Source organism: Miniopterus schreibersii (assembly GCF_964146895.1).
Source record: "Miniopterus schreibersii genome assembly, chromosome: 4".
In the NCBI taxonomy this organism is placed as follows: Eukaryota; Metazoa; Chordata; class Mammalia; order Chiroptera; family Miniopteridae; genus Miniopterus; species Miniopterus schreibersii.
This window is the reverse complement of record NC_138105.1, coordinates 78,460,447-78,483,340: the sequence shown is the minus strand read 5'-3', so window position 1 is coordinate 78,483,340 and position 22,894 is coordinate 78,460,447. Positions and strand designations below refer to the sequence as shown.

Genomic DNA, 22,894 nt, shown 5'->3' with positions numbered 1-22,894 from the left:
AATTAGCGAGATGCACGACTTTGTACTTAGTGGCCCATAAAACCATAGTGATTTTCTAAAGCATTTCCTCTCAGTACTTTCACTTTAACCAAATGTGCCCCAAATCAATTAGTGCTGGTTATCTGGTTATTTTTAGCACTTCCCAGTCTCAAATTGCTCTCCATTCTATACACTTAAGAGGCAAATCTACATCAGCATTGAGGCACTGCCCAGGGGAAAACTAAAGCCCACAAAGACATAAAAGAAAGCCTGGAAGCTGGTCAGGAGAAACCAAAGAAATGAAGATCAGATCTAACCAACAGGAAGTAAGCCAATGATGTCAGTTTTCTTCCATGCCAAAAGCTTCTGTTGTTTAACTGTGAGACATGCTCATCAATAAACAGAGGAACTGCCATCTGGAAACGGCACTGTGGTTCTTCATTTATGGTACTTTGCAAGCCGGGCCAGGGCAGGTAAGAGAAGAACCTGTTTAACAGGTACCATTGGATCAACTGCTCTGAGGCCTGTGCCTAAAAAAGTCAGTGCAGCTCTGGGGACATTCCATGTCAGGGGTGGCTCACTACAAGGGTGGGAGAGGGGCACCCCGCTGCCTGGGAGGATTGGGCTAAAGATTCCTAGGTATCCAGGATCCTCAATCCATTCAGAGACAGAAAACGAGTGAACATCAGCCGGGGTCGGTTGTGTGTCTAGCTTCATGTGCTCTACTGATCTGTACAATATTCTTCTTTCTCTTTTTTAACCCAATGCCAATAAAATAGGAAACGGCAAGAAAATTTGAGAAAGAGCAGCTCCCAGCATTGGTGGTGACATGGGTGGATCCTGTCACTGCTGAGTCAAAGCAAAAGGTCAATCCTTCCCATTAGGCAACAAGAACCACAGAAATATGCATGTTGTCCCCTCCTCGCTTTGAGAAGGGGCGGGAGCAGGGTATACGAGTACGAAATCACTATCCCAGTCCTTGGCTATTAATAAGACCAAGGACACACCCATAGGCAAGGTAACATGACTTCTTTTATTATAGGGACAGAATTCAGAGTGATTTTGGAAAAATGATCAGTTAAAAACAAACCGGGATACAATGTGTGTATAATTCATTTTGGGCCTGACTTCTAGGGTTCTGAAGCTTCATATCTGTCCCCAGGAGGCCTAAGGAACTCCGGGTGTTTCTTTCTGAGATGCTAACGTAAATGCTGTATCGACTACCATCTTTGTGGAGAACCAGGCTCGGGTGTCCAAAACTCAACCCGAAGACACGATGCTAAGTAAAATAAGCCAGACACAGAAGAAGGGACGCTGTACAATTCCACCTACATGAGATGTCTAGAGAAGTCAAATGCATACAAACAGAAAACAGAATGGGGTTTGCCAGGGGCGGAGGGGAGGGAGGGGAGGGAGGAGAGGGGAGTTAGTGTTTAACGGGTACAGAGTTTTCGTTTTGGAAGATGGAACAGTTCTGGACACGGGCGGTGGAGACGGTGTTACAACAATGTGAATGTACTTATTAACCCTGAACTGGGCATTTTAGAATGATCAAAATAGTAACTTTATGTTATGTATATTTTCCAATAAAAACATGTCCAGAACTCATTAAAAAAAAGTAAAATACTGGGTAAGGATGAACCACTTGAAGTAGCAGTCACAAAGAGCCATGTTTAGAGGCTAAAATAAGATATAACACTGCTAGTCCCAAGGGCTCTTCTTGCAGAAGATTTTTCAAATCAAGAGAGTCAAGGACCAGTTAAAATGTTCATGCATTCATAATCTGATAACTGGTCTCCTCTCAATAACTGGGAGAAATCCAAGTAGAAGCATTTGTAATATAAACAAAAGGGGACTTATTTTGTGACATCTAAGCAGACACGTTATATTGGGTCAACAGATATGACGGTTTTCACATTAAGAGAATATTTCTTTTGTTGTGTAACCACTCTGCTACTTGTAGGCATCCTCCTTCCACGACAGCACAAGTTAATTGCTCTGGGAAACCAGGGGCTTGGAGAAGCTGTCCTATGCCATTATGACACACAGAAAGCCAGGGCAACCCTGGGAAATAGTTCTGATTTACAGCCTACCTCTTAATTTCGTTTTTCCTTTCTCAAGGTAACCAACTCACTTGAGTAAAAACAATAAACTAAAGATTTTCTAGATATTGCCCTTATCCACACTTCCACAACCCTGCCAGAGATCAATATGGGTTTCTGCAAAGCTCCTGGCTTCTTCAATTTGTAAAACCACTAGCTCATTTTATCACCACTCTAAATGGCTATGTCTCTCTTATAAATGACACCAAAAAATTCCATTAAAATAACAGGCCTCTCAAATAGCTCTTCCCCTAAAGATTGGCAAACAAAGAAAACGTTAGGAGAGCATTTCAAATAGATGTCTTAATGAAGAGGTGTCAGAAGTTGAGCATAATTCATGACAACTGATTTTAAATTCCCTCTGTTTTTCCTGGATCTCCCCATAAGAAAGAAAACCACGGAGTAAATGCATGGCCCCTGTTTGTACTATTATTTTGTTAATCATAAAGTTTAATGATCAAGAACTAAGAGAAGCTCTTCCTGAAATAATTCTACAGGGTGAGATATAAAGTGTAAATAGGGTTTTAAGAAAATACAAAATAAAAAAATTAAAACCACATTCAGAACTTGTCCTTTAGATCCCAGTGTGGCACCGTGTCTATCCACTTTTCAAAGCAGGGAGCAAAGGCACCAGCTAGATGTGTTCTGATCTACTAGGGAGTCAGAGGATGCCTTAAAAACCAAAGTCGGTTATGCTCCTAAAGGGTCCTTATATGGGATCCTTGCACACTACAGACTCTGTGAACAGGGAGGCTGAGGTCTGGGACCTAGTTTCAACATGATTCGCAGTCACCAGTTAAAAATCAAGAATTTTGTTTGTTCTTTAAGTTCCTATGATTTTATCTGAGAGTAGATTTTTTTGTTTAGTTCACTTTTTAAAATTAACTTTTTTAAAGGATAGGGAATAAAGTGGCATAAGTGTTCTTGCTCTTTAATAAATTTAGAACCTCAAAATGATTAACTCTACTTATGCTTTGAAATAACTAACACTTCCATAATTATGAGCAAAATAAACACTGGTAGGGTTAAACCCAAACCAAGAAGCGGAAGTGGCTGTCAACACCAGGTACTCTTGTGTAACCTGCATCCTGAAAGAAAGGTCTTCGCTTTAGGTCATGCCACCTTAGGTCCCTATTTCAAGGCCTGGGGAAATTCAAGTCAGCTAGACATTACATGAAAATAATTAAGCTGGAAATGAAGGCATGTGGTACAAGCAACAATCTGTGGGTAGAAAAAATTCAGCATCAGGATGTGGGGAGGAGTCAAAGGAGCAGAATTGTGGGAGTTGATATTCATATTACAAGTGAGCACTCCTTTATTTTAGTAAGATTATTAAATTGTCAAAGTTAACAAAGCGTGTGCATGTACATAGGCGCAAATGCTGAGTGTGACTGAGGAGTCAACAAGGGGGAGAGCTTGGCCAGGTCAGTCCTGGTTTTTGACGGCCTGTAGCTTGAAGAAAGGTGTTTTCCTGGGCCCTGAGCTCTTCTGAGAGTTGTGGGCAAGGATTATGTCAATCTCAAGATAAGAGCTATGGGTTTGTGGGGTTTTTAAATTTAATTTACCTCTTGATAAATTCTAAAATGTTGCCCTCACCCCTTTCCTAATTCTTGATTTCACATGTGACCTGACTGTAAAATAGTGCAGCCCTATCCACTTGGCTCTTTGGGAAGAAAATGCTGACATGCTGAGCTGTCCTGAGTGCAGTGTCAGGAAAAGAGCTGACCTGACCTCAACACACTGAGGACATTAACATAATCAGCAGATTTCTTTAGCTTGATGATTAGTAGTATTGGTAGTATTGGCACTGGGAGAAGAAACCCACTAGGGTCAGTACTTTCCCACTCTTTGCCCATGAGGAGATACACTTTTATAGTAACCCAGTACTTACTACACATAAAATACAATTTAAAATATATAATGTAAAAATATGGGTCAAAACAAAAGTTTCATGAAATAATACTTATCATTGGCATTCTACTTTCTATTCTATTTTTCAGTTTCTTTTTTTTGGGAAAATAGTGGTTGAAACCCACTATATTGATTTTGTGATGTGTTATTTGGGGTTATGGGGTTCACAATTTGAAAACTACTGCTCTGGTGGTGCATTTTATAATGAAGGAGAGAATCAAGTAGAAATGGGGAGACGCTTTAGTTCTGGGAGTTCAGCATTGCAACTAAGGGTTAAAGGAGCATGAGTCCCACCCGGAGAGACAGAGCCAACCATAATAATGTCGCTGCATTGCCACACTGCTTAGCTCGAGGGACAAGGGAGCAAGAAGCCTGCAAAGGCCCAGCTGGTCTGTGAATTCACCTCTGAGCCTTTATCCTGAGTTGGCTGGTAGGAAAAAATGGTTGATAGTATTTGCATTATTTTACAGGAGCATTGAGGTCAGAGGATTTGCTTTCACATCTAAAGAAGAGCCATCAAAGAGAAAGCAAACAGTCTAGAGATAGCAAAGCGCAGGGAGGGGATCAGATAGCACAACACAAAACTAGCAGACAGACTTACTCAGAAATGGAATAAGTCATACCTTTTTAGCTTTGTTTTGGAGGGTATATCCTCTGTACCAGCCTGTCAAGGTATAAGAACACACAATCTTTTACGTTATCTGGTATAATATAAAGGCATTAGCAATATACATCCTCATATTCTGTTAGAATACTAGAGTGGAATCCAAGAGACAATTAGGAGGCAATATGTTAGAATATGCACATTTCGGTTTATTATACAATAAAAATCTAGATCAATTTTAGAGCTCTATTCTCTTAATAACCGAAGGATTTAAAATTCATTTAGAATCATGCTTCATCTCTGATCCTTTGGAGAAAGGATAGATTAAAAAAAAAAGGCAACCCAACCTCTTAACACTTTCATTAGTGCCCTACAGTCACTAAGTAAGTGTTTTCTCATAAATGAATCTGGACTTCCACCCATATATATATATATATATATATATATATATATATATATATATACATTCTACAAGTCACCTTATACTATTAAAACAGATATTTAAAATAATTTACATCATTTCTCTCTCCCCTTTTGCCTCTCTTTCCCCTCTCTCCCTCTTCTGTCTCTCTTTTAAGTTCCAAGCATAAGAACCACTACTCTGGAACAACTTTAATCTGGAGTAGCAAATCTTATGTATACAAATATTTGCACCTAACAAATGAAATAAATAATGAAGTAACATTTCAAATAATTCTTGGCAATGCTATAAGCATTGTAAAAAGATTGTATGTGTTTGCTTGATGAGGCTTTAAGAAAAGGCTTTAACTTGCTTTTCAAAATTCCAAGAAATATACACATACCTATGGATGTTTCCCCGCCCTCTATCTTGTAGAGAGTGTATACAATTTAATCTGCCCGTGAACACATATTTTATATTAAATATTTACTAAGCACCTACTATAGGTAATTCACTGTAATAATCTTCCTCATTCCCCACACCCAAAAGGCATCCTGCTGTAAGAGGCACATATGTGTAAAGCAGCCATAAACACACAAGGGATAGATACAAGCTGCAATTAAAATGTTAGGCAATTGCTAATAGATCTTTCTCGTAATTTGTTCTACGTAAAATCACCCAGAAAATAAACACACAATCTACTTTGGACATGCTACAAGTGGAAAGTTGAATTTACCTTCTTTGCACATAGATTTAATAAATTTTCGAAAATTTTAAACTGTCAGTATTCACAAATTTCACTGTTGTTTTTGGGGGTTTTTAAAAAATGTTTTTAATGATTAGAGAGAGAAAGGGAGAGGGAGAGAGAGATAGAAACATCAATGATGAGAGTCATTGATCAGCTGCCTCCTGCACCCCCCCCCCCACTGGGGATCGATAGCCCGCAGCCCAAACTGTGACCTCCTGGTTCATAGGTCAATGCTCAACCACTGAGCCATGCCAGCCAGGCTCACTATTGTGTTTTAAATGGAGAAATGGGGCATTGTCCTGTGGAATCATTATGTGTTTGCATCAGGCCCAGGGTTAAGAGAAAGATACTGGAACAGGAAACACTGCTCCCAATTTAGAATGCCAAAGTGTGGGCGAGTTCCAGAGGTAACTCACACTAAATACCTCTCCCGGGTCTCATGTCTTTAGCATTGGCACACACTTGGCCTGCTGACACATGAAAACGGCTGTTGCCTGAGTGAATGGCTCCAACTTCACCCTGGGGTGGGGGGGAGGCAAGCTGAGAGACAATACTTGAGTCTCTTCCAACCAGTTTCATCTCTCAGTGTCCTATAAAACCAAGCTGTTACAGTGTAGACTTTGCTTCAGTCTCAGAGAGGAATTTACCTGCACTTCTGTAAACAGTATTTTTGCACAGCCATTCATCACAGAAGTATGCTTCCTCAACCTGTCATTTTTGAAAACCTTTTTTAGCCTCTTAAGTCTCCTCTAGAATCATGGTATATGTAAAACCTCTATCTAAACACACAAAATTACCACGCTGAATTTGTAAAAGTGGACATTTTGCTTGGCATCAGGCAGGAGCAGAACATAGTACATACCTAGAGTTTTAATCATATACTATCAAGACTCCATAAATTCAATTGCTAACAACTGCAAGGGATATGGTAATAGCCAAGAGTTACTACATGCTGCGGAGTCAGCTTCGACTCGTGGTGATCCTGTGCACGAGCAATGCCTACACGGTTCTGTTCTCAGCAGCCCTGCTCAGCTCCTGTGGACTCACGCCTATGGCTTTTTCATGGAGTCAACCCATCTCATATTTGGTCTTCCTCTATTCCTGCAGTCTTCCTGCTGCCCCCTCCCCCCAGCATTACTGTCTTTTCCAAAGAGCCCTGTCTTCTAATGATGTGCACACAGCAGTACTGAAGTTTTGCCAAGAGACTGCTTGCTCATTTCCTCAATCTGGGTTGTGATATAAGCAAGAACACAATTTTTTAATTAATCCCAATATTTAAAGTGAGATGATCACAGTTAAATATGGTTATGTGATTAGGTCTCTGAATGGATATCATGATGCAAAGAGGTAGCAAATGTATAGCAACAAGCAGCTATAACAAAATGAGTGATGTGAACTGGTAGGAATCTCAGATCCTCCCTTTAGTACATTATTGAAATAAAGGGGATGGTTTTGGGGATGGCTGAGTCCAGAGGGCTACTCTTACCAACATTTAGGTGAAATGACAGTCTCACAGAGGAAGTTTATAGCAACCATGGTGAGCGTCAAAAGTGATTCTATCCTATGGGTTGTTCTTCCATGTGAGAAAAGTCATTTCTGTTTTCCTGGGATTGTCCCAATCCAGAAAAAAATCTGTCCCCTCTGATCTGAGCTATCAGAGAGTTCCTAATTCCATTGTCAAAGTTGCTTAGTTTATCTGGTCTCTCAGATCATCTCCATCCGTCAAGACTCCATCATCTGCTCGATTTCACCTCCGGCCCAAATGTCTCTCTCTCTTCCCAGCTCCCACATGACAGGTCCCTCACTTGGCTCTTCTATCCTCTGTATACAGTCATTCAACGAATACTTATTAAGCACTAATTTAGGCACCAAGGTGTCGTGGAGAACAAGAGTTATCATGAAGATTACACTCTGATGTTAAAAAAAGAATACATAAATTAGATGATCTCAGATAACGACAGTGCCAAGAAGTGCTCAACAAGAGTAACATGGCAGAGAATGGTGACACGGGACATTAGTTTAGATGAGGGGGTCAGGGACAGGTCACTCTGGGAAGCTAAAAGGAACCAGTCATGAAAGGGAAAAACAAAGTATGGAGTTGGTGAGAGGGAGGCATGATTCTCAAGCCTGATCCCCATCAGATTTACCAGGGGACTTGGAAAAACAATGATGCCTGGGCCATATCCCCACATATTCTGATTTAATTGGACTTAAGTGGGACCCAGGCTTAGCGTTTCTAAATGTTTTCCTGGTGATGCTAACATGCAGCCAGGATTGATTACCATATATACAGGTGGGATATGGATTTTATTCTAAGTACCATGGGAAGCCAGTGGAGGGTTCAAAAGGACATCATGCCTTACGCTTTTTAAAAATGTATATATTTTATTGTTGACAGTATTACAGATGTCTCCCATTTTCTCCCTTTTTGCCCCCTCACCCCAGGTCTTCTCAATGCTATTGTCTGTGTCCATGGGTTATGCATATATGATCTCTGGTTAATCTCTTCCTGTCCCCTCCCCGACAACACCCCCTTTGCACTAAGATTTGTTATGTTCCATGCACCCATACCTCTGGACCTATTTTGTTCATTAGTTTATTTTGTCCTTTAGATTTCACAAATAAGTGAGATCATGTGATATTGTCTCTCCCCGAGTAGCTGATTTCACTCAGCATAATACTCTCCGGGCCCATCCATACTGTTTCAAAGCGTAAGAGCTCCCTTTTTCGCAGCCACATAGTATTCCATGGTGTAAATGTCCCATAGCTTTTTTATCCACTCAGCTACTGATGGGCACTTGGAGCTGTTTCCAGATCTTAGCTACTGTGGAGGGTTCAAAAGGACATCATGCCTTACACTTTTAAAAGATCATGCCAGATGCTCTATAAGAATAAATCATGGGAAGTGAGACACAGAAAGAGGAACATCAGTAAGGAGATTAATCGGTGCAGTGAAAATGAAGAGAAATAAAAAGACATGAGACAGATTTTGAATCAAATGTAGTTGCTCTTGATTTAGCTGGGAATAGCCGTGAAGAGAGGAAGGTAGGCAAATATTCAAGGGCATATAGATCTTGAGCTTAGTGTTAGGTAAATGAGTAGTATAGGAAGCTTGAAAAAAGGAAAATGTTGGGGATTGGGTGACAGAATCAAGAGATGTATCTTGGCCCCTCTGCTTCTGGTCCTGAGCAACTTGAGCCCTGAGCCATTAGGTGGGACAGGGCAGCTGAGCTGTCTGCATAGACGATGGGGAGAGCGCCCACACGGGGGCCAGGCTAGCATGGCACGTTGAAGCCCAGGCAGAGCAAGTGGGCATGTATCCATACGGGGTGGGGGGCCCATATGGGGCATCGGAGCCCAAAAGGGAAGAGGACGGTTTCCACACACAGGACTTGGGGGGGAGGGACGGGACAGTGGCCTGACATGGCTATCAGAGCGGGAACAGCTGTGGAGGATGTCCACATGGGAGAAGGTGTGGTAATGAAGATCGAGACTGGTTACATAATTGGGGATGGACTGAATAAGGAAATACATTAGGAATATTGAGGGCCAGTTTCCCTACTGTAACAGAAGGGAGTGACAAGCACAGAAAGGGAAAAACCCAGAATGAACCCTGTGATGCTGGAATGGAGTGAAGGTGTCCCTGTGTACTCAGGACTTTCAATATGCTTAGGTCAAAATTCGTAGAAGTGTTATTCTGTTTGTACACACATGCCTATTATTCCTGGCTCTGCTGAAACACCTTTTAGTTCTTATTTTTCTGACCCTGACACACAGACGATGAATCCCTCAGAAAAGAAGCTGTCCACGCACCTGGCCTAGAGAGCAACCAGTCCAAAATGAAGTGGGACAGAGGATTCATGGGGCATGAGTCCAAGGAAAAAAAGAAACTGAGACACCATCTCATTTGTCTGACACAGTGGGAGGAGAGAAACACGTCTGTCCGAAGGACTGGATAGGAAATAGAGGTAGGGCCACAGAGAACCAAGGCAAACAAATCCATGGTGATCTAAATGAGAATAGCAGTGGTTTTGGGGGGGGGGGAGGGTTCTAATTGGGTGGAAGAAAACAACAAGGAACTCTCTGGGGCAAGGGAAACGTTCTTTTATCTTGATTGGAGTATGGGTTACACAGGGTGCATTCATTTGTTAAAACTCATGGGACTGTAAACCTAAGATGAGGATATTTCACTGTATATAACTTTTATTGCAATTTTTAAAAACCATACAAAAATGTATGCTCTCAGCTGAACATTACGAAGTCACCACCTCGAAGTGCATGGAATTAAATGATAATGGCTTGCTCAGGGATTAAGCTTGAAACTGCCTCTGACACCAGTTGGAGTCACGCGTGAACCATTTCTTCATTACTTTTCCTTCGCACTGAGCCCTGAACGAACCCTTCCGCCCTCCCAAACTGGCTCTGAGGGAGCTTTGCTACTCCCAAAGGGTCAGTCTCATAGTGGAGTTTCACTCACTCATTCAACAGAGGAGATGCCAGGGGGACAACACATGCACCGCCTTCATCTGTCTGAGTCTTACTCTCCAAAGGGAAGAGAAGAACACATACTCATGTTAGCGCATCCGCAAAGACACAAATAAAGCAATTTCATGCAGGGCTAAAAGTTGTGAAGAAATGAAAGGGTAACGTGGGAGAGCGGGACAGGTGGGGACGGGGTGACTACGTCTCTCTGAGAAGGTACCTGGGAGCTAAGGACTCACATCACTGATGTGGTCATTCATTCATTATACATAAAAGCACTTAACTGAACACCAGTATGCTGGACACTGTCTTCGAGGAGAAAGAAAACGGATCTGTAAACAATTAAATACAAAAGGGCTTTTAACGATAATGCTTGGAAATAGCATCATACAAGGAGAGAATCGTGAATATGCTAAAGGCTGGTCAGGCCATTACTGAGGGGACTCTGAAGACTTTTGAACCACAAAAGCATCACTTAGATATGTAAGTCAAGGAGTGGGGTTTGTAAAATCCCTCCTTATAGTGTATTGCAGTTCCGGGATAAATTGGTTTTCTCTTCCCTCTAATCAATAAATTAGTTTTTTATTGTGGTGAAAATACATAACAGTTAACCATTTTAACCATTCTTAAGTGTACAACTCAGCAGCATGACGTATATTCACAGTATTTGCACAGCCACAATTTTTTTTTGGTCTCCTAGGAATTAAAGATACCGTTTTCAGGCACCCATGACGCGGGGGAGGGGGAGGGGCTGGGAAGGAGCAGGTGCTAAATCCTGTTGTTTTTGCCTTTCAGTGTCACTGGTCTGGTAGCTGGCTAGGTGAAGCTCAGTTAATTAGGTCAAGGTCAAAGGTTCTATCCCCTGGGGGTCAGGTAACCTGTCAGGTTTCCATGGTCATAGCCTGTTCTCCTATCCCCAGTGAGTGTCCCTCCAACCCTCCAAGCCATTCCTGAGGTCCCTGTGGGGAAAGTGTGAGCAGAAACAGCACGCAGGACAAAGGCAGGGCTCAGCTGTTGGATCCTTGCCCATGGGCGGCACACTCACTGCCTTCTAGAGCCTCGGGCTTCAGGATGCTCACTTTCCAAATGCACTGAGCAGCTCACTGGGTCTTGAAAAGAAGCTCTAAGGCAGAATGTAAAATACGCAAAGATGGTTCTATTCTCTTGTACCTTTTTGGGGGGACAAACCAGTCCTCCTGGTTAGTTATCTTAGCTCAGCTTTGTCTTTGAGAGAGGCAGATAGATATTGGAAGTCTGAGCTCCAAAGAAACTCACTGTTCACTGAAATTCAACACCCTTACTTTAAAAAGAGGAAATATAGGCAAGGAAATGAAAGTGCTGTCCAAAGTCAATCAGAGCGACCTACTATCAAAGCCCGGGATGCAAATGCAGGTCTCCTAGCAGCCAGCTCCTCTCTCTCTTCCTGGCCCAGGCCGCCGCCAGGACCACGCTAGCGGACAGTGGCTAGGATGCGTGCACTGCCTCAGGGGCAGGAAAGCGTGGCCATGGAATCCATCAATAAAAAACCACAGGCCCCAGCGCACCAAGTCAGTGGGGGAAAAAGAGATGTGGTTTCTATCTTTGACTTTCTTCTTGGACAAACAAGAGAAAGATGTGCTTTTGCAGTACCTGGCACACAGCAGGCACTCAATAAGCTTTTGATGAATGTATTAGTGAGAAAGAGAAGGTGTCCCTGAGCCAGTGGCCATGGACAGAATGCACTGATGCAAGAAATGTGCAATAAAATCTCCACCTATAAGGTGAAACCTGATGCCAGAGGACCCTCCTTCTCTCTCCCTGGGATCCCAGGCCCAGTGGGCAGAGCTGGGCAGGGTCCAAGCACCCCACCTATGAGGCCAAAATGTCCAGAAAAGAGGAGGCACTGCTCAAACGGACTTGTCTGAGACCTAAAGACCTGGGTCTCCATTCTGATTCCGTGCTAACCAGCTCGGTAGGACTCCGTTTCTTCAGCTGTTAGAGAAACGAAGGCTCTCATCTCTTCAACTTCCTTCCACATAAACAGTCTATTCTTTTTTTTTTCCAACTCACTGCCTCCTAACATCCAACTCCATAGCTAAAAGGCCGAGGTTCCTTCTGGTGGCCTACCATAGATGGCAATGTCGGAGGCCTCCTCAGACAGGCAGAGGGAGCTGGTCCAGATGGGGTGCAGGGAGGTGTAGATCCACTGACACATCTAAATGCCGCCCGCAAAACCAGGGAACCTCTCTGACTTCACAGACACTTGCAAGCTCAGTGAGAAGGAAATATAACCCCCTCTTGTCTAATCAGCATCGTGACTCCTGTTGGCCAATTCCCTTTATATTTTCTGCATGTGGCTCTTTCTTTTTTAAAGCAAAGTAATCTGGTTTTTTTAAAAAATCAGTCCTTCTTGCTACTGGCTCTGATTTCCCTGTTCTGTGATCCCTTTCACAAACTTACCCAACAAGGTCTAGAAAGTCGAAATGATCAAATGCAACACGTGGTGTCATCAGCCTGCCCCTCACCCTTCTGTAGGGTTTGCTGTCATCAGCACCAACTTGCAAGATGTACGAGAACAGGGTACAGGTCCACGAGCGAGGAATCAATGAGCCAAGCATGACAGAGTTAAGGTCACTTTTATAAGGAGCTGTGTGGGGCCTCAATGAGTTTGAGAGTATCATACACCCCAAGTCCTGGCCTTGAAGAATTTGTAATTGAATTGCTAGTGGAACAGAGAGACACAGGCAGAGGTGGGGAGACACAAGCTTGCACGTCTCGCTTACCAGGATCCCTGGAATTCCAGTACAGGCTGCTCTTTTCATAAACCCACCTAAGCCTCCTGAGGACCCTGAGGTTAGAGAGAAGTCAAGGCAGCCTTCATTTGGGAAGGGGGAATGGAGGCCCCTATAAGGAGCCCACCATGTGTAGAGATCTGTGTACCTTAGCTAAAAGGATAAGCGAGGTGAAGAATGTACCCCAATGCGACACTCAGCACTGTCCCCAAGGCCCCTTCGGCCTGGGTCACTTAGAAACTTGCTCCAAGTGCCTCAATGGAATGCATCCTCAAAATAAAAGGGCGAAGCTATATTTCAGGACTCGAAACATGAACCACTGCCCCCCCTCTTTGAGGACCCAGACAGCCAGGGGTGAAGAGATGCTGTCAGGGATGTGACAAGATTAGCAGTGGCAGAAGCAGAGGTGGAGCCCAATAGTGGTGACAGCATTAAGAGTCCCGGTGGCAAAAGAGGGGAAGCAAGAGTACTAATATGAACCACCTGGGACCTTTCAAGAGTGTCAGAGCCAAAGACCACTGGGTTCAAGTCTAGAGCCACCTTTCCCAACACAGGCAGGAGGGCACAATCAGGGACACGAATTGTACATTCGCTCCACACACACGCAGGGTAGGAAGAGTGCTCAGGTTGGGGAAGTCAGAGTCCCCACCAGAATCCTTCTGTTTATTGTGTCCCCTCTGACCTCCTGCCAAACCTAAGGGAGTTGGACAAACTATTGGAAACAGTAGCCCACTGCCTCAGTAATTCTTACCTGGAGTGCGTGGGCTGGGGGAGGGACCAGTATCCCTGGGTGCGGGGAGTGACTCTGCTACGCTCCCCTAGAACAGACATGCCCACCTGCTTGGACAAGGTCAGCTCCTGAAAATAGGCAGGTGTGTGTGTGGGGCAGGTGAGGCACCTGGGGGTGAAGTGAGCCCAAGCATGCCCAGCGGGGGGCAGCGAGGAGCCAACTGGCCAGGGCGACCAGCTTGCGTGGAAGAGCTGGGCGGGGGAGTGAAGGGGGTGACTTCAGAAAGAGCTTGCCCTGAGAGAGACGCATTTAAACTTGTCTGACAGCTGTTTAAAATGCAACAGAGCCTCACCCCCTTTGAAAAACTGGATGCCACGTCCAGATAGAAGTGTCATTTCCTCAAAGGCCTCGCAATGTGGAAAGTATGGTCTGCTTGGATTCCATGGGACCCTGGTGGGAATCGCAGCTCTGCATTTAACAGCCACGTGGACGTCTTCGAGTTTCAAAGCCTGATTTTCGTATCTTCAAACAAGCATCGGGAACTCTGATTTCCTGGGATTTTAAGAGCTGAGACCAAGTACACAAAAGCCCTGAGCTCAGTGCCTGCCACATTCAGGAGTATAAAACACCAGACAAATTGGGAAACTAGGGTGCCCAATGACAACTGGGGACTAGCTCCTCCTCCAGGGCCATCACCTGGTTCCTATGCTGGTGACGGCAGGAGACTGTATTTGGATTCTCTCATTTACTTTCTAAGGAATGTGTCTGCCCTCTGGAAGGAGCAGAACCTCTCTAAGTTACTTTTTTAAAATGTCTTTATTGATTTCAGGGAGAGGGAGAGAAAGAATTGAAACATCAATGATGAGAGAGTCATTGATCGGCTGCCTCCTGCACGCCCCCGCCTGGGGATCCAGCCACAACCCGGGCATGTGCCCTGACAGGGGATCTCCTAGATCCTAGGTCGATGCTCAACCGCTGAGCCACGCCCGGCTGGGCTAAATTATTCTTGAATTGCAGGTGATCACCAAAGCTGAAGCTACAAAAGCAGCTGGCATAGCATGCGGGGGCAGCTTCACTCCAAAGTGGGATCACCTGATAAGAGGTACGTTTATTTTCCAACAGAGTAAGTTCCATGACCCAAGAAAATGACAGCAAAGAGAACCCAAAAAAGTAGAAGAATGAACTTGGGTGACAGAAAAACCATATGACAGTGGCTGGAAAAATTGAGAAACATGGTGGTGAATAACCCAGGGCCTGAGAGGAGACAGAATGCAGCCCCAAAAGACCTCAAAAGTTACCAAAATAGGTTATAGGTTATTCTGAGGCCTGATTTAACATTCAGTGGGCAGTGAATCTGAAAGTAAGGCTAATTTTAAAAAAAATTTCCCCCACCCCTTCCCATTCCTTCAGTTCCAACTACAATTTCAGAGCCTTAAACCTGCATCGGTGAAAAACTGAAACAAGTATTCAAGGTTAGGGTTTAGTGGTAACTTCCTGCCATTTAGAAGATGGACTGGATTGACAATCTTACGCTCCTGTCAAAGTTAAATGCACACACATTTAATGTTCTTGTTCGAATGACAAACACTGGGGACAGTACACAGAAAATAAGGGTTAGACTAATAGCCCTTCGTTAACTAGAATTTTCCTCCCTTGCCCTGTGCGTACCTCTCTGTCGCCCGAGTTACACGTGGAGGTGAGGCAGGAAAGAGCTGAAGTTCTCGTGTGCTCCTAAGACTCATTTGCGGCACCTAAGCTTTCCTGGCAGCATGTTTTCTGCTCCTGTAACACTTTCCGTGGAATGATTTGGCTCCATGGGCTGAATAAAATGGAGGCACTCTAGCACAGTTAATATTTATGATGTATAAGCATCTTTATATGCTTTTAAAGATCATAAGGGACTTATACTACTATGAGCAAAGCACAGGCATACATTTAGCTTTCTCTCTCTAGTTATAAGCAAGAGAAGTAGCTAATTCAGATCTGCCCTCAATCAATTTTGAACTTTCCTCTAGAACTTTCTCCTTACATTAATTCTTAACTGAGTCTTACCCAGCCCTGCAATGATTTGATGTACTATGTTTCGCAATGGGGAGAAGACACTGAAGACGTTTTTGATAGAAGTTACACACCAAATTATGTGAATGGCCCAGCATCCCGGGGTGAGCACAGTCATGAGTGGGCGTGGATGTCCCTGGCATGGAAGGAGCCTGCCCACCACTTTGCTCCCTTCCAAACCCTTGATCCCTTGGAGACCAAAACTTATAGGACACCATAAGCTCAAGAGAACATTTCTCCAGCACACCTCAAGTGCACCTTTGCTTTTGGGCTGAGCTTGCCTCCTTAGGTGCCTGGGCAGCTGCCCAAAGGGGCCAAGTACAAGGAGCAGCTCATGACAAAGTCACTGAATGAAGGCACCACTCAGAAAGGGCTCTTATTCCTATCCTACAAGATCCCATATCCGCCTATGGGTGAGTAACATAAAATTTGAAGATGGAATTTTAGAAGCACGTTCAAATGTATCCCAAAAGGAAAAACAGGAGGCATTCTCTTCTTGATAAAATTAAATCTGAGATGACACTCTTCATAGACTCTACCTTTTAACTAGCTTTCCTTGCGAAAACACTCCTACTGCCACATACAGCTTTTAAAAGAGCACATCTCAGGAACGTATGTCCCCAGCAGTAGTCACTGACAAGCTGTACTTAAAGGTCAAACAGATGTGGGAAGTGACCGGCACACTCAACAAAATGCCACCTGGCCTCATCTGCTTTCTAGGTTAGTGCCAAAATGTTCGCACGCAGCCCTCATCATAAACACCAAGCTGCCGGGCTCACTGCCATTCATGTTTGTGAAAGGCGGCTGTTTTTATTACTAGAGAATGGTGAGACCAGATTCTGAATCACAGTCAACTTCCAATCATCTTGACTAGTGGTGTAAGAAAAGTCAATGAGGGTGACAAATACTTCCAAGGCCTTAGTTTACACATGCTGTTAAGAACTGATTTTTAAAAACCTATTGACTTTTTTGTTTCACTCACCTAGGACCAATGGGCGTGGCTGACCCAATAGAGAAGGAAATGCATAGAAAAGAAGAGCAATAAAGGATGTCAAGGCTGCCGGGTTGACTAATGATTGTACAGGGTATGGCAGGATGTGACAATCCGGCTTCTCGAATGGGACCTCCAAGGGTTTGATGAGACTGGACCGTATCTCTGTGTCTAGGAGTTTGTTTCTGTTTTGTATCATATGGCCCTGTGTAGGGTTCCTATGACCACATCTCAGAAGGATGCTTATTAAGCCACTGCTTGAAGAAAAACCTTTAAATTCACTCTCTTTTTTTTTATGCCTCTGTCATAAAGTTTTGTCAGCCATGGGGCCAAAATTCGATATGACATTACTTATCCGTCATAAGACTGCCCTCTACACTCACTCAAAACTTCTTGCTTTATCAAGATGAGAGTTAAAACACATACAGCCCAAGTCATAATCCATTTCTATTCCTTTGCATGTTATAAGGGGGGTGGATTTCTTGATTAAGGTGTCTTTTAAAACTGGCCTCACTCCATACAGAAGAACTTGGGTATACTGGGCACCTCCTAAATATACACACAAGTGCTTCTTTTTGTTTCTTTCAACTTTCGGGTTTGCCCATTTCCTGTGGTTCCAACCCAATCATTTGCGCTATCCTTGGCAATCATATAAAATGTTACGCTGTGCCTGTCTCTGTAGAGCTTGGAATGCCTTTGAGACATCTCATTTTGCTATTTCCAGTAGGGGCCAAATGTGTTGTGTTTACACCCCGACATCACTGTTAACATCAGCCACTCTCTTAACTTGTGAGTGGTTTATGGTGCTGAAAATGAATTAACCAATGGCTCTGGGTCAAATGCAGGAAACCAGTACCCGCTGGTGGAAGAACAGACCCTGACTGTGAAATCACTGCACCTAGACTTTGGTTAATCACAGGAGAGGAAAGCATCGCAGGAGCAAGGATGCTGGGACCTTACTTTTCAAAGCACTTTAATCATTTTCAATTCAACACTGACCCAATTTCAGATGAAATAGCCATGACACAGGGAGAGTTAAAGTGTCTTGCCCTGGGACAGCAAACCTGGATGGGGCAAAGCCATCTAACTTCAAGTCTTCCATCTCCTTCTCCCTCGCCATCACCTCATCTATCCCTGCAATACCAACCTTTTTCCCCACAGCACTTACAAATATCTGACTTTTTTTTTTTTTTTTTTGCTTACTTACTTTATTCATTTGTTTTTGTCTATCTCTTGAATGAAAACTGTACTAGAGCAGGAGCCTTGTTGTTTTGTGACTCAAGTGACCGCAGTGCCTAGAACATCTCCTGTGCTCGATAAATGCACTGGGCACAACCTAAGCGCATAGTGCTTGCTCAGCGAGTGTTGAGTGATAAATGACCACATTGAGCTCTCCAGGTGGCAATGCTTTTAAAGGACACACAAGATGGAAAACAGCTGTCTTGCTGCCAAGTCCCTCGTCTGGTTAAAGAAGCAAAGGCGTGGCAATGACTAGAGGCAGGCCAGTGCCAAAGGTGAAGCGAGGCAAGGATCCTTGCTTCAGTCCTTGTGGACTTTAGTTCCCTGAAAAAGTCTTTAAAGGCAAATAATTCTTTAGGGCCTATAAAAGATGAGCAGTATATAGCTTCTCAGTCACAATTCTACTCCCTCTGTCATTTTTAGTAACAAATGAAGTTCAGGGGAAAGTCACAGAAAGAAACAGATGATAAGGGGTGAGCGATAGCTCTCTCGTTTGGGCTGTGGTCTCGTTTTGGAGCCAAAGCTCAAACAATCATTCTGGGAGTTCCCCAAAGGATCAAACACAGGGTTACCATATGACCCAGCAATTCCACTCATAGGCACATACCCAAGAGAAATGAAAATGCATACCCGCACAAAAATGTGTACACAAGTGTCCAGAGCAGCATTATTCATAATAGCTAAAAAGTGGAAACCACCCAAATGTTCATCAACTGATGAATGCATAAACAAAATGATACATGCATACAATGAATATTATTCAGCAATAAAGAGATACGAAGTACTGACACAGGCTACAGCATGGATGAGCCTCCAAAATTTTACGCTATGTAGAAATCAGTCACCAGGGACCACATATTATATATGACTCCATTTACATGAAATGTCTATAACAGGCAACTCTATGGAGATAGAAATTAGGTTGGCGGTTGCCTAGAGCTGAGGAGTAATGACCACTAATGGGTACAGGGTTTCTTTTGGGGGTAACGAAAATGTTCTGAAAGTAGATAGTGATAATGGTTACCCAAATCTGTGAATAGTGTACTTTGTAAGTACCTATTAAATTATATATTTTAAACTGGGAAACTGTATGATATTTGAAATACATCTCAATTACAAAAAAAAAAAAAAAAAAAAAAGCTCATGCAATAACCAAATTCTTCTGCAGCTTGCAGAGAACGGAGAAATGCTGGAGCCCTGTATTTCCCTCACAGAAAGAGAAAGGCAGGCCTGCCCTGTAACATCTGGGGTTTTGTGGAAGTGACCTCTGCCCCCTTTGCTTTCCACACTAGCCTACCTTGCTCCAAAAAGCTTGCCTTGGGCCCTGATTTTATCTTCACTCATTCAGCAGACTTATTTTTTTTTAATTTACTTTATTATTGAGAGTATTACAGATGCTCCCCCATTTCCTCCCCCTTGGCCCACCTCTATCCATCTCCCACCCCACCCCAGGCCTTCACCTGTCTATTGTCTATATCTATGGACTATTCATATATGCTCATAAGTTCTTAGGTTAATCTCTTCCCACCCTCCTTCCCACCTTCCCTCTGAGATCTGTCAGCCTGTTTCATGGGTCTGTGGTCCTATCTTGTTTGTCAATTTATTTTGTTCCTTAGATCTCACTTCATACAAGTGAGATCATATGATATTTCTTTCTCTGACTGGGTTTTTTTGCTTAGCATAACTTTTGCTGAGTACCTACTGCATGCCAGGATCTCTGCTAGGCACAGGACCTGCAGGTGAAGGGGGAGCAGGCTTGGCCTTGAAGGAGCTATCACTTTCATAATTATTTACTCAACCACAGGGCAGGAAAGAGCAAAAGGAGAGTCCTAAGTGGTATTCTGTTGTGGGTTGTGGGCAGAAAAGAATTTTTCATGTCTGGGTTCCAGAAGGGTGGACTCACGTCCACACGGAAATAGCACACACACAGACAGGTCTGGTATGCAAATATCTCAAAGGCGTGGGGGTGTGGGGGAGCCCCAGGAGTCAGATCTGACAGAAAGCTGAAGGCACAAAACACCCAGGGCTGTGAATCGGTGCCAGCACTACCCTTAAATTCCATCTGGCAGGCTGTGGGCGTTTCCATTTTGTTTATTTTTTTAAAGGGAAGAGGAGATGGGGGAGAAGGGAGAGAACACAAGTTATTACTCAGCATTTCCATCGTGTTTAATGTTTGCAAAGCACTCCTGTCCTCACTTAGTCCTGAACTGCCTGAAATAATAAAGGAATTTGAGAACCCAGCCAAAAACTCCTAAGTACTTAGCAGATATAACAACCTATCACTGCATCTGGTAGGGCAAGCACTATTAAAAAAATTAATCCAATAAAATGAATACTATTTTTCAAATTAATCCAAAATAATAATCTCTGTAAAGCTGACATGCCATTGGGCAATGAATGAACTCACTAAACTCATGTTCTAAAGCTGCTCATTCACACCTTGACACACACCCGCTTTTACAGGATGGGCGCTGATGTCCTTCTCTGAGATGATAGAGGCCTATGGCTGACACACCAAATATTTTATAACAGCAATTAACAGGAAAAATCAGTTTCCTGCTGTCAGGAGACAGAACCTGGATCATCATATTAAAGATGCAGCATTGATAAAGCACCAGTTTTTTTATGATTGCCTATTGATGGGCCAGCACTTCGAGCAAGCATCCTGCTGTGTGAGCTGCAATACACAAGGAACACTGAGGCTTCTGAACAAAAGCTTGGAACGTATGTGAAATGGATGCGTGTGTGTGTGTGTGTGTCTGTGCCTGTGTTTATATTTATAGTCAAACAAGCTCAGTGACCACCTCAGCTTGTCCCTAGAACTGCTACCTTTAAGCAATGTTCACCAGTCAATTGGGAAGCTATCTGTAAAGTATAAGTAGTATGCACTCTTAAAATTACCATAAATATGAATCTTATAAAGTGCTTCCATTAGCTCTTTCAGAAAATATGTTGGGGTCATATAACAATGAAAAAAGAATTTTGAAAATGTATTTAAAAGACATCATCTGCTTTATTTCAGATCAACTCTCTACTCTCCTCCCACACTCAACAGGACAAATAGAAAAGCTGGACAACACACACACATGCACACACACTGAAGAGCTAACATGGCAAAGTGAACAATTGCCAGGTCAAGATCTTAAAAAGACCAACTCAGAGATATGAGGCCAGAATTTGGGGCTGCGTTTATCTTGGAGCATCTGCTGAGTTAAGAAAAGGTTCCTGAGTGACTGAGCAGCATTTCTGACGGTTTGTGGGGCCAGGAGGGCAAACTGGAGCCCTGGGACTGCCAATGAGTTGGCTATAATTTCAGACAAGATACACTAAGGAAAAAAAGATTACTACAGACAAAGATAATGAAAAAAAGGTTTAACAAACAGAAATTAAAAGTTGAAATTGTTTAACGTTACAATGTTAAAATTGTATGCACCTAAAAACAAGCCTGAGAATATGTAAAGCAAAAGACAGACATCACTATAAACTGACACAAACTGCAATCGTGGTGGAAGATTTAACACAGTTCTCTCAGTAACAGAAGCAACAGAAAAAAGGCAGCATGTAGTAGATTTGAAAACAAATAATGACAAATATATCAGAATCTATTTGTCATCTATAGAACTTTGCACCCAATGATCTTAAAATATGCCTTCTTTTCAAGCCTACAGGAAGAGTTACAAAAACCAAACATGTGCCTTTTCCTGTACAATGGAAAATGTGTGTTCACAGAAATGAGAGTGGTTTCATCTGGCCCCTGACAATGAGGTATGTGACCTAGTAAGGTCTGAAGAGGGCTGTGCTTTCACTATGCAAAGGAGTCCTTAGTGTCTTGGTGACCTGGGGACAGCACGGAATTGATGTTTGGCTCGACCTGAGACGGTGAGGATGACAAGAGGGTGGAGTGGGGAAAGTCCACATAGCCCTCCTTCTCTCTCCCCGCCCCTGGGAGCTGCAGAACATTTGCAAGTGTGTGAAAGAGAGGACAATGCCAAACCCCAGCCCTCTGCCGAAAACCAAAGGGAGGCAGCAGTAACAGCGAGTCTTCTGTGCAATCAGGCAGACGACAGCTTTTTTTTACAGCCGAAGCCTGCTTCCTTAGCTCCTGGCTGCCTCCCGTCTCCTCTTCCCCATCCTGCAGTGTTATCACGCCCCAGGAAGCTGCATCTGGATTCTAGATGAGCACCTTTGCCACTCAGCCATCACAGCCTTTACAAGGGGGCCGGACCCTGCAAATCCGGAGTGCCTGCTCTAACAAGGCTCACCCTATGACAAAAATCTGTGTAGTTTCCCACCTCGTTCCTGCCCCAATCTTCAGAGAATAAATGGGTCCGAAAAGTGGTTCTCTGCTTTGACCCTCAACTTCAGTGGCCTGGATACATACACGTTTATTGTCCTCTGGGGGTTTGGGTTAGACATGTGGATGCAGGCGTCCTGCTAGGATTTAGAGAACTAGAGTTGGAGCTAGAAGTTGGGGGTGGGGTGGGTGCTGACATGATCTGTGCTTATTAGACAAACAGGGAGTCCTGAGTGAGTCCTGTCCTACAGCCCACTCACTGATTAACTGGAACCACCTCCCTAGGCCAACCTAGTTGCGGGAAATACACTACAAGGCTTTCGAGACTGGCTGTAGTCCTGACCTAATTCTCTGCAAGAATCTCAGCAACCCCAGGAAGTCTCCTTCACTTCTCACCCCAGTCTGGCAACATTCAGTGCCGAATAGAACGAGCCACTTAATCAGTAGTGCCCCTTGGAGCCCCCACCAGCCCAGTGTCCCACGTGTCCCTCTCAAGCCAGCAAAGCACTGGGTCCTTCCGCGACCAGTAGTCGATCCCCACACAGCCACATACTTTGACTCTGGCGATGGGGCGGGTTCGCACGC

The 22,894-nt window shown here is 43.7% G+C and overlaps 1 protein-coding gene across 1 annotated transcript in view; it reads right to left on the bottom strand.

The window, feature by feature from the left end:
• The window catches only part of DOCK5 (dedicator of cytokinesis 5), a 161,795-nt gene that overhangs the window by 98,781 nt on the left and 40,120 nt on the right, over nucleotides 1-22,894 (bottom strand). The window contains exon 3 of the mRNA XM_081135067.1: nucleotides 4,616-4,656. Coding sequence (XP_080991193.1) covers nucleotides 4,616-4,656 — 41 coding nt within the window. The remainder of the gene's footprint in view (nucleotides 1-4,615; nucleotides 4,657-22,894) is intronic.